Source organism: Camelina sativa, chromosome 11 (assembly GCF_000633955.1).
Source record: "Camelina sativa cultivar DH55 chromosome 11, Cs, whole genome shotgun sequence".
NCBI lineage: Eukaryota > Viridiplantae > Streptophyta > Magnoliopsida > Brassicales > Brassicaceae > Camelina > Camelina sativa.
The window spans coordinates 25,629,611-25,640,506 of record NC_025695.1 but is presented as its reverse complement, the minus strand read 5'-3'; the positions used below and the strand labels follow the sequence as shown (position 1 = coordinate 25,640,506).

The window sequence follows — 10,896 nt, the reverse complement described above, 5'->3', positions numbered from 1 at the left end:
CCTGAAGTACCATGATCTAGGGCTTTCCCAAATCCCAAACTGCATCAAAATGAAGGTACAGGGAAATTCAAATAAAGTTATCAAGTTCTAACAAATAAGTGAATATCATGAAGTATGAACTTTATTCACATCTTCAGCCTCCACAAAATTCAAATCAACAATGATATCATGAAGTATGAACTTTATTAGAATATGGTGACAAAAAATAATGTTTTCTAGATGAGATAAAAAGCAGAGATGACTAGAAAAGGTTACACATAGGATAGAAGTTTGATTTATGGGCTTGTACGCACTCGAAGAAAGCATTTCCCCTATAATAATAAGAAGAAAACAAATCGTTGAGGTAGCTCTGGTGACGAATATGACAATCTCAAAGTCGAAATCTTCACTTCCAGATGATTTGATAGTGAGCATCTTAGCCCGTATATCAAGATTATATTACCCAACTCTCTCCTTAGTCTCCAAGACCTTCCTCTCCTTTATTGCTTCGACAGAGCTTTACCAGACTCGATCTCTCTTAGCCCACACCGAGAGTTGTCTCTAGGTTTGCTTAAGACACTCCCCTAACTCTAACCCTCGTTGGTACACTCTCTGCTGGTCAAGTAATAAACGTTTTCTTCTGGTTCTGATCCCAATCAGCAACTCTTCTCCTCCTCGTGTGGAATGTTATAACATTGTACCTGTTATCTCGTCTTTATCGTCTCCTTCCTTGACTATCGAACTCACACTTGGCTACAAGTTCCAAGCATGAGATTGGCTCACACCAATAGTGAACTTCTTGATGGGAAGATGTATTTACCAGGAAACTACGAGAATCCATAATCTTACAACTGTATTGCAGAAGTTTCCAGCAAAAAGACTCAAACTTGGAAAACCCCTAGCCGCTCAAAAAGCCGACTTTAGGAGTTTTAGATCTGCAGGGAAAGAGTTACTTGTGTAAATGCGGATGAGGCAATAATAAAGTGCAGAAAATAAAAAACACAAGAACTTTGTTAATGAGGTTCGGTTTTTCCTACACCCCGGGACCACGTCTTCGATTCCACTAGAACAAGAAAGCAAATATAACCTATTCGCAAACGCGTAAATTAAGCACAACCCTCTTAATTCACCGCTCCGTTCTATAACATGAAATCTTAAGGATAATTCTCTACCCTTAACTAGACTAACACCAAGCCTAGATTTAAACCAAGATAACCTAACCTTGGGCTAAACTCCCCCTGAGCCTAGACTTCAGATCTTCAACTCTTTTGAGCAACCTTCACGCACACGTCACACTGACGTACAAAGAAGCTTGAACAACACAAGCACCAAACCGCGAAACTAAGCCTCGCACAAACACAAAAAGCTCTCTAGGGTTCTAACCTTTATGCCTCAGCTCTCTTGCTTTTCTAGGACGTGCCCAACACCTCCTTATATACCCATCAAAACTTCCTAATCACCATAGGAAAAGATTTCCAAATTTCATAAGAAAAAGACTTTTTCCTTTTTGTTATTTTCTTTTTCCTTGTAAAACTCCAATTTAACCAACCAAAGAAATAGTAGTTTTCCTCTTCAATTCATCCTCAAACCATCCTTCAATATTGTCTTCTCAAACCTTCTAGAAACTTCTCACACACATAAAACACCAACAATCTTGTATCACATCTTGTATCACACAGACACTACTTCATCCATCCAATACATCTTCAACTTGACATGTGAAGTCGGGTCTAGTAAAACGTGTATGGCTTTTAAGCTAAAGGGATCAACTTGGGAAGTGGTAATGGTATGAGCTTATGTTTGTATGATAGAGAACATAATGTATCATTATAAACCTAGTGGAGAGTTTATGTGGTTCAACTTTATAAAATTGGAGAAAATTAAAGAGTTTAGAGGAGGGGTTACCTAAGTTTGATAGTGATTGTACTGTTAGATTGGTGAATTATGGTGGTAAGTTGATGCTTTTGTGGGACCAAAATGTTCTTGCAAGTGAGTCTGAAGAGAAGAGGGTGATTTGGTGTGCCGAGATTTCGCTTGACAAACGCAACAAACACGAGATTTGGGGTAAGGTCGACTGGTTTGACTCTGTGCTTACAGTCCCTAAAGCTTATGAATCATGAGAGAGGTTATGTTATGTCGCCTTCTTTTTTTTTATGTATTGTCACATTTGAAAGAAATGTCTCGTGCTACTTTGCTTAGCGGAATGTTTATTGACAATTGTTTTCGTTCATAATTATCTGCTCTCATTTGCTTTATCCCCTATATAATAAAACGGAAGTACATAATATTGTTTTGTAAACTATATAATTTTAATAAGTTGGTTACAAATAGGTTATATATTAAGTTTTATATTATTTGTATAGTCTGGATTTATTGTTTCCAAAAATCTTAAAGAGAATATTCTAAATAATCATTTGATATCATCTAACTTACCATATTAATTTCTTTTATTAAATTATTTATCAAATAAAATCTTTTGATATTTAACTTAACATATTAATTTGTTAATTATCATTATACTTCACCTCTCATTTTTATATATGAGTCTATTTTGTGAAACAAATAAATTATCATATTATTTATTATAATAAAAAATAGTTTTATTTTCAGATATATCATAAGTTGAATTTTTAAAAACAAATATAAATGATTCAATCTATAAAATATTCAAGTTTTATTAATATTATTCTTTAAAAATAATATCTATTGAATTTAAAAATTTACTGAGTAGCGGGTCAAAATTTGAATATTTAAATTCAATTTCATACCTTTTTGTTGAATTTTATAATTTTATATAATATAATAAACTTTAAATAATTTATTTTGAAATATTTTTAAAATATTGAAACTTCATATTAAAGTTAGAAACTATAAACACTCTAAATTAGTTTGTTATAGCAATGTCAATAATATGTCACTATAATATGAAAGAATTTCAAAAAACCAAGTATATTAAAACAAAAAAGTATAACAATATATGAAATTATTCATAATATAATAACTCGCTTTTTAAAAACAAAATTATGTCTTATAATGACATTCAAGTCATGAGGTAGAATATACATTATTGAAATAACTTCACGTACATAAACTAATACAACATATTAAAATTTTATTTTAAGATAGAAAATATACAAAATTTTGTATAAAATAAAATTTAACCTACATGTACTTATCTAGAATCATTAACAATATAAAACTTACAAAATAAGTATCTTTTTCAAGTCATCATATTTAGCATAATATTTTATCCAAAAAAAAATTTAAAAACAATCACATAAATTATATTTTATATAAAAATTACAATATAAACAAAATAAATTTCAAGAGCATGGGTCTTAATCTAGTATTAGATCATATATTAGATCATATAAGCTTGTTTTGTGACTGTCTATTTGATCACAAACTCTTTCTGATATTGTTTGATGATGGAAGACTCTTTAGATAAGCGGGTATGGTAACTTAGTATATCGTTTACATATGTATAATTTCTTATATTGCTAGTATGATAAATGCTATTACAATAGACATATATTTAGTTTTAAAAGAAGAAAGATAACAAGGTATATGATAATCTCAATGTTCATTTCGTTTAAGAACGATATAATAGACCATATTTTTCTTACACTTTTCAAAATCTAATGGGTGTTTTGAAAGTTTCTTAGCAAGTTGATTAAATAGTTGATCGACCACAGTATATCCAAAATGTTTTTCTATCATTGTTGAGAGAAAGGCTCGAAACATGGAAGTGACGAAGTCATTGGTTAGTTGCTTAGCCTCCAATGGATGTCTTGTAGTCTCCATCATTTCAATCGTAAAGCTTCCATTTTGCTCAATCGCTCTTTCAAGTTCACTATATTGAGGAAAATACACGGGCATGCTAAACAACTCGATCTGTTCGTGGGTCAGTACTCCCTACAAAGAGAAAATAAAAATAAAACAGATGATTATCAATTACTAGTTTCTCCTATGAACAAAGCATCCAACAAAATATATGATCCATGCTTCAAAAATTGTCTACGATGCTTTTGGATTTCAAAAGAAACGAAGAAGATGGTTTTGTAATTTTATATCTTACCGATGTAGCCATATCCAGGAGACAATCACCGATGGTGTCTAGCACAATACCCGACCATGTCTCATACATGGCCACATCATCGGGAAAACATTCTCCTAACGCGATCATCAATCCTCCAGGCACAAGTTCTTCAGCTCTAGCTTTTAGAAATACGCTCATGTCTTTTGTGAACTGGACCTTGTAAGCCTCCGTAACTTCCTCTAACAAATTATTACAATGAATGTAATTTTTGTTCCAAGCTGGAGATTTCTTGTCACATACGTTTTCGGGAACTTTGGAAAGCCAGTGAGTCGTGTATGAAGTATGCCCGATGTGGATGCTATTTCTTGGTAACACTTGGCCATAGAAAGAGCCGGGAACCCCGACCGAGAAATATTTTTGCTCAAATGAAGGAGGTAGAGTTCTAAAGAGTGTGTTGAAGTCATTGTTGGGTAGATCGTTGAAGCAAACTTGGAACTCGAGAGGCACATGAGTACTAATTCCTTGGCTTTCTTTCAGGTGTTTAAGTTTCACAATATCAATGATATTTTGAACAGCATGAAACGTGTTAGGGCCAATAGAACAACCAAAATCTGCAATCGTAAAAGTACTAAGATCGGGATTTAGATTCAGGAGATCAATTTTTTCTAAAATGTATTGCCTTGCCTTTTCTTCAACCCCATCTATAACGGCTTTCTGTACAACACTTGTATATTATTTGTTATTACGCGCGTGTGCTAGATATATATATATATATATATATTATTCACAAAAACTACATGATATGGTTACGTTTTAGGAATAACAAAATCATCATAATTACAATATGTATATCTATATATACAACATATTACATACTTGGTATGAAGAATTATGGATGTAACTGTGCTGATCGTCACCGCCGCTCATCGGGTACGATTGAGAAGATGTTGACATGACTGTTTGTTTGTGGAGATATGTTTTCGACCTTGAATCTCTTAAAATGTTGGCAGTCTTAGTTTCAATATTTATAAACAAAGAGATGATAGTATATTGCTTAATGTGCATATCTAAGCAAGGTTGGGACAGGTCAGCAGTTAATATGATAATTATCATGCGCTGGAAGTGGGAGAAAAATGTTAGTTTAAATGTTACGTGCAATTCGTATAAAGAGCTTATAATGACAAAAGTTGACCAAATGAGTAAATTTGCTAAACAAATCGAGAAAGAGAAAGTCTAGGGTCATCAATCACGTTGGAGACCGTGAGATCAAGGCGAGGATCCGAAGAAGAAGATCCAGGGTTTCGTTTCTATGTTTTCGTTATTTTATTGTATAGTTGAATTGCTGGTTACATGTTGAATTTGTTGGTATTGTTTAGTTTAACTTAGATACTGTAATTATGATAAATTGAATTTGAATTTTCGGTAAATAATTCGTAATATTGGTTTTGAGTTTTGACGTGTTTTTTAGTTGTAGAAATTATTATTGGGAAAATAAAAAACGAGTACGATCGCTTCATTAGATTTAGTTTTATTTTAGTAGGTTTACAGTAATATAATTTTTTAGGAAATATATCTTATTATATAAAGTTTGATATCAAAGTTACTCAATAGCAAGATCGCAACACACGTTACTCATGGTTATAAATTTATTAAAACATTAAAAAAAAACTAAAAATTAAAAAGTAAAAGTTCTAAACCTATTGTAAAAAAGAAATCCACTAACTGTCAATATTTTTTAATTCTTTCTTTTTAATATTTTACTTTAATTAAATTGTAATATTTTTAGATTTTAGTTATATTAGTTAGTTAAATTTGATTTCTTATTAGAAATTCGCGATGATTTTAAAATATCTTTTTATATTATTTTGAATTTCATTTCTTTAGTTAAGGATATGTCAGATCAATATTTATTAAGAAATAAAGTTACTCATTAACAAGATCGTGACACATTTTACTTGTATAGTTGTATTAATAAGATGTTGACATGTGTCAATTATAAATTTACGAAAACATTAGAAAAAACTAAAAATTAAAAAGAAAAAGTTCTAAACCCATTGTAAAAAAAGAAATCCACTAACTATCAATATTTGTTAATTCTTTTTTTTTAATATTTCAATTTAATTAAGTTCTAATATTTTTAGATTTTAGTTATATTAGTTAGTTAAATTTGATTTCTTATTAGAAATTCGTGATGATATTAAAATATCTTTTTATATTATTTTGAATATTTTTTCTTTAGTCAAGGATATGTAAGATCAATATTTATTTTTTCCTAATATTTTTAATGTTGTAGTATTTTTAAATTGTTTTTTTGTTTATATTTTATTTCTCTAAACTATCTAATTAAGATTCATATATCATCGTGCTTATAATTTAATTTTAACTTTTATTATATCAAGTTAACTATCTTTGAATTTCTCAAATTTTAGTGGGTTGGTCATAAACTCACTGGAATCGTGTAGATATTTTTTTTCTTTTTATCCACAATATTTTTTGAGTAAACAATTTTAAAGAATATTTTAGTGGTTATACAAACTGTCACAAACAATCTTAGTGGTGAAAAGGAACTACGTCAAATTGAAAATAAATGGACAAAAATTGGTTTAATTTATTCCCAAAGTCATTTTATATGTGGTGATAAGAGCAAACTTTAACAATCAAATATTTTTGGATGTAAGAACATTTTTAAGTGGTAAAACATAAAGTAAAATTGTATGTGGATTCTAATAAGATGACGTTTTGATAGGTTATCTCCATGTAAAACATGAATAAGTTGTGAAACGTTTTTGAAATTTGACAATATTAGTCCTTGGTTGACTATCTACTCCTCCGCTTGATCCTGAGTTTAACCTATTGTAATAATATTTGTAATAATCAATGTTTAAAAAAAGTTTTGGTGACTGATAATATAGATTTAGATTATTGTAATAATTGTAATAATATTTTTAAAATATAAAACTATAAATTAGTGTATTAAAGTAAAAACTTATCTCTAATTAAGAATATTTATATATTTATAAAAAAATATTAATATATGCTTTAAAAATTTTATTTTATTCTCACTGTCCCTAATAGATTGATGTTTTATGATATATTTTTGTTCCTAAAAGATTGATGTTGTAGATAAAAAAAATAACTTTTTTATTTTATGTTTTTTTCATATGTCATTAATTTAATAGTCTATATTTTCTTTATCTACTCAAAAGGAATTATAAATTAATTTATAAATATAAATTAAATTATTTTTTAATATGTATAATAATGTCAAAACATCAATCTATTAAAGACAGAAGAAGGAGTAACACATATTTTTAAAACCAGTACATCAAGCGGGTCCTAATATAGTGTTCTAGGAAGTTTCAAGAAAGGGCATAATCAATAATAATGAGTTAGCTAGAATATTGAGATGGACGGACCACGTTACTTTCGTACTGTATAGGTACGAACTCGTTTTCTTTAAGCCTTGTGACTCACTTAATCTATCTCTTGTAACTCATATATATGTTTGGTTATGTTACATCAAAAATAAACAGAAAATCAATTTAATATAAAATATATGAATAATTTGATTATATTACACGTCTGGAGACCATACACATTCACTTGTTTTATCACATATTAACATAGTATATGAACATATCTCTTTGCCAGAATTTATCCTTATGTTGGTGGAGAGGTTCATAACAAAATCTATTCTTCTAAGCAAACTGAACACGGAAAATAATAACTGTCTGTCATTAAATATAAACAAATCATATATTAGTCAAGAATATATGCATACACAACTAGGATAGTGCCAAGTAATTTTTTATAAAAATCATTTAAATATTATTATAATATAAGTATTGACATACAAATTAATCTTAATTAGTTAGATCCGAATATACTATTAACTATTAAAAATAAAGAGTAGAGCGTGAAATTGTTCCAACCAATCATAGTAAGATAGGTGAATCCAAAAGTTTAGCATAGGAGTGAATCCAAATATTTCCCAAAATTAAATAATAAACAATAGACAAATTATTTTACTGGTGTAGTAATTTATGTTTTATAAATGATAAATGATATATTTAGGATGTCAATCGGGTTGGCCCAACCTGGTCCGAAATCCTTAAAGTCCGTATATGTGTGAGTCTGGTCCGAAATATTTTTGAGCTTATATTTCAAAGTCTGGTCCGGTCCTAACAGGGCTATAGGACTTTTCGGACTTTTCGGACTTTTCTGGGGTTATATTACGGATAAAAAATTCTAACTTATGTTTAAAGGTGCAGTATATAAAACAAATCAATCAAAATTTCATTACAAAAAAACAACGGTTTTGCGATGGACAAATATTGCTAATCCCTCGCAAATCGACAAAAGCAAGAGATTTGCAATGAGCTGACTTTCCTCGCAATCGCTTCTCGCAAATTGGTCAACGTTGCAAATCCCTCTCAAACTAACCGCAAATTGCAAAGAACTAAATCAATAGTAGCATCCTTGCAATTTTGTATCTAGTAAATCCCTCGCAATTTTTTGATGTTTTTGCAACTATTTTTTCCGTCGCAACCTCTTAAGTTTGAATTATAATAATATTATAAATTGCAAAGTTTTCATTTTGGTTTTTTGTTTATACTTAATTTTTCATTTTTGTAATTAAGAAAGCAAACTGCAAATTTAAACTTATTCAAATTTAAAATAGGATTACTAAGTTTAGAAAACTCATCTAGTTTACAAAAAAACCTGCATTGGTCGATGCAGATGATAGTGTCGATCGATGCAGTGTCCACAAGACAAATCGAAAGTTTTCCCACAAGTTTTGAAAATTTACAAAGCTGCCCAAAGTTTTCCATATTTGCATCATTAGTCCTTGAACGTGTTTTCGGAATATAAATAGATTTTCTAGGTCATTATTTAGACCTAACTTTTATTTTTCCCTGCAACTTTTTAGAGAGAACCTGAGAGATTTTTAGAAAGTTTTTGGAGAGAAGAATCAAGACTCCATTACAAAAGATTCAGAACTTTTTTTTTTCTTCTTTAATCTCTTAATGCTATCTATTTTATTCATGATTTGTGTTTTTACAATTATGTCTGAGTAGATCTGCATGTGAGGTTTAGGGTTTCTCATTAGAGATTTCATGGATTGTTAGATTGATTCATTGTTTGGATTCATTATTTTTCTTGTTCTTCACCATAGGTTGTTTTTAATGCTAGATCTTTGATTAGTCATCTGGATTTAGATCTTAGGATTATTGATTGATATGAGAATATAATTGATTTTCCTGACAAAAACCTTTGGTGAGCAAAATTACTTTTTGCAAAGAGATTTGAATTAATGATTTTGTGAACTTATCTAAACTTGATTTTATTGCTGGTTGTTAACTTGAATTTTGCAAAGAGATTTGGGTTTTAAAACTTAGATAATATTTACAGTGAGAACTGATTTATTTTACAATTGTGTTTAGAGTTCAAGAACGGTGATTAATTGTTGAATCCTGCTTGCTTAATTAATTTATCTGATTTTTCATGATTTCCTGAGAATTTCCCTAGGCCTAGCGTTTAATCCTTCTGAATTTTACAACTATTTTATTTTCTGTCTAATCTTGCAATTTAATTACAATATTTTGGTTTAGCATAATTAAAAGATTATTAAATCTATTGTGTGAATCTAGAGTCTTTGTAGATTCGATCCCTAAGTACTACAACTGATCTCTTAATTTGAGAGAGTAGCTCAGGGTTAAATTTGAGCATATCATTTACAATCCTTTTCCTTTTAAGATTTTTTTTTTTTTTTTTTTTTNTAAAATTTATTCGAAAAAAACTTTTTACATCTGCTTTGTGTTGAGTGTTTGAAATTGTTTGAGATTTTATCTATTTGAGACTAAAGACGATGAGAAAAGAAAAATTATCTTGAAGCGAGCCATTGTTCCATTGCAGCCGTGTATTTGCCGTTTCCTTGAGTGTAGAGGGAGAGCAGTCTGTCTCTGACATGCCGGTCCAGGAGTTTGATAAAAAGGGGAGCAGGGGTTTGGCCTTCTCCTTGTCTTCTGCTATTTCTTTCCTTCCATATAGTGTGGACTGTGGCCTGAAAAGTGTAGCGCAAGAGGTATAAAGTGACAGGGGTTTGCGTGGCGTCCGTGAGTAGAGAGAGGATGTGGTCCCATGATGTTGAAAATCTGTTGAGTAGAAGATTTGATGTTAGGCCTGTCCAAATTTCTGTTGAGAAGGGACATGAGAAAAACAGATGGTTCCTTGTTTCTAGAGAGCACGAGCAGAGAACACATGATGTGGTGAAATTTCCTCCCCAGGATTGCATACGGTCACCTGTGGAGAGCCTATTCAATGTGGCTAACCAAGCAATGAAAGAGTATTTTGGTGTCGCTTGCGAGAACCAAATCCCTGTCACCCAGTCTTTTTTATCATGACATTCCCGTAGCTGCAGCCATGTCTCCCTTGTTGTGAATTTAGTTGTGAACCGACCTCCTCTCCCTTTCCATAAGACTATGTCAGCTGCAGAAGTTGTCCCAAGTGAACGTATCTCATCTAGAGCCAGCTCTATTTGGTTGAGATAGTCCACACGGTGTCTTCGTTTTCTGTGGAGTAAAGCCTCTGCAACAGTTGCATCTAGTGGGATTCCCATATCAATACAACCTCAAACGCCTGTTATATCCAGTAAACAACCCAAAGTCGACCACTTATCATGCCAGAAAGAGACACCTTGCCCACTTCTGACCTCATACTTTATAAAGTCTAAAGCGATATGCCTATACTTCAGTAGTTTCCTCCACATCCAAGAACCGGATGCAGAGTTGTCTTTTATTGACCAAAAAGAGCCTTTTCTGAGCAAGTAAATCCTCAACCACTGTGACCAGAGTGATTTTGCGGATAGTAAACGCCAT

At 30.9% G+C, this 10,896-nt stretch overlaps 1 protein-coding gene and 1 pseudogene across 1 annotated transcript; one reads left to right on the top strand and one right to left on the bottom strand.

Annotated features, from left to right (window-relative positions):
• LOC109127345 lies at nucleotides 362-2,099 on the top strand (annotated as a pseudogene).
• On the bottom strand, nucleotides 3,496-4,997 carry LOC104724221 (probable S-adenosylmethionine-dependent methyltransferase At5g38780). The gene is made up of 3 exons (XM_010442680.2): nucleotides 4,895-4,997; nucleotides 4,058-4,732; nucleotides 3,496-3,894 (listed from the first exon to the last, which is right to left on the bottom strand). The coding sequence occupies exons 1-3, from the start codon at nucleotides 4,970-4,972 to the stop codon at nucleotides 3,556-3,558; spliced, it is 1,092 nt and encodes a 363-aa protein (XP_010440982.1). The 5' UTR covers nucleotides 4,973-4,997; the 3' UTR covers nucleotides 3,496-3,555.

What these genes read in the sequence shown, in the direction of transcription:
- LOC104724221 (XM_010442680.2), bottom strand. Translation starts at nt 4,972, where the DNA reads ATGTCAACATCTTCTCAATCGTACCCGATGAGCGGCGGTGACGATCAG. An exon ending in TCCATAATTCTTCATACCAA is followed by an intron (nt 4,733 to 4,894) that starts GTATGTAATATG and finishes AGTGTTGTACAG; the next exon opens with AAAGCCGTTATAGATGGGGT. An exon ending in TCCTGGATATGGCTACATCG is followed by an intron (nt 3,895 to 4,057) that starts GTAAGATATAAA and finishes TTCTCTTTGTAG; the next exon opens with GGAGTACTGACCCACGAACA.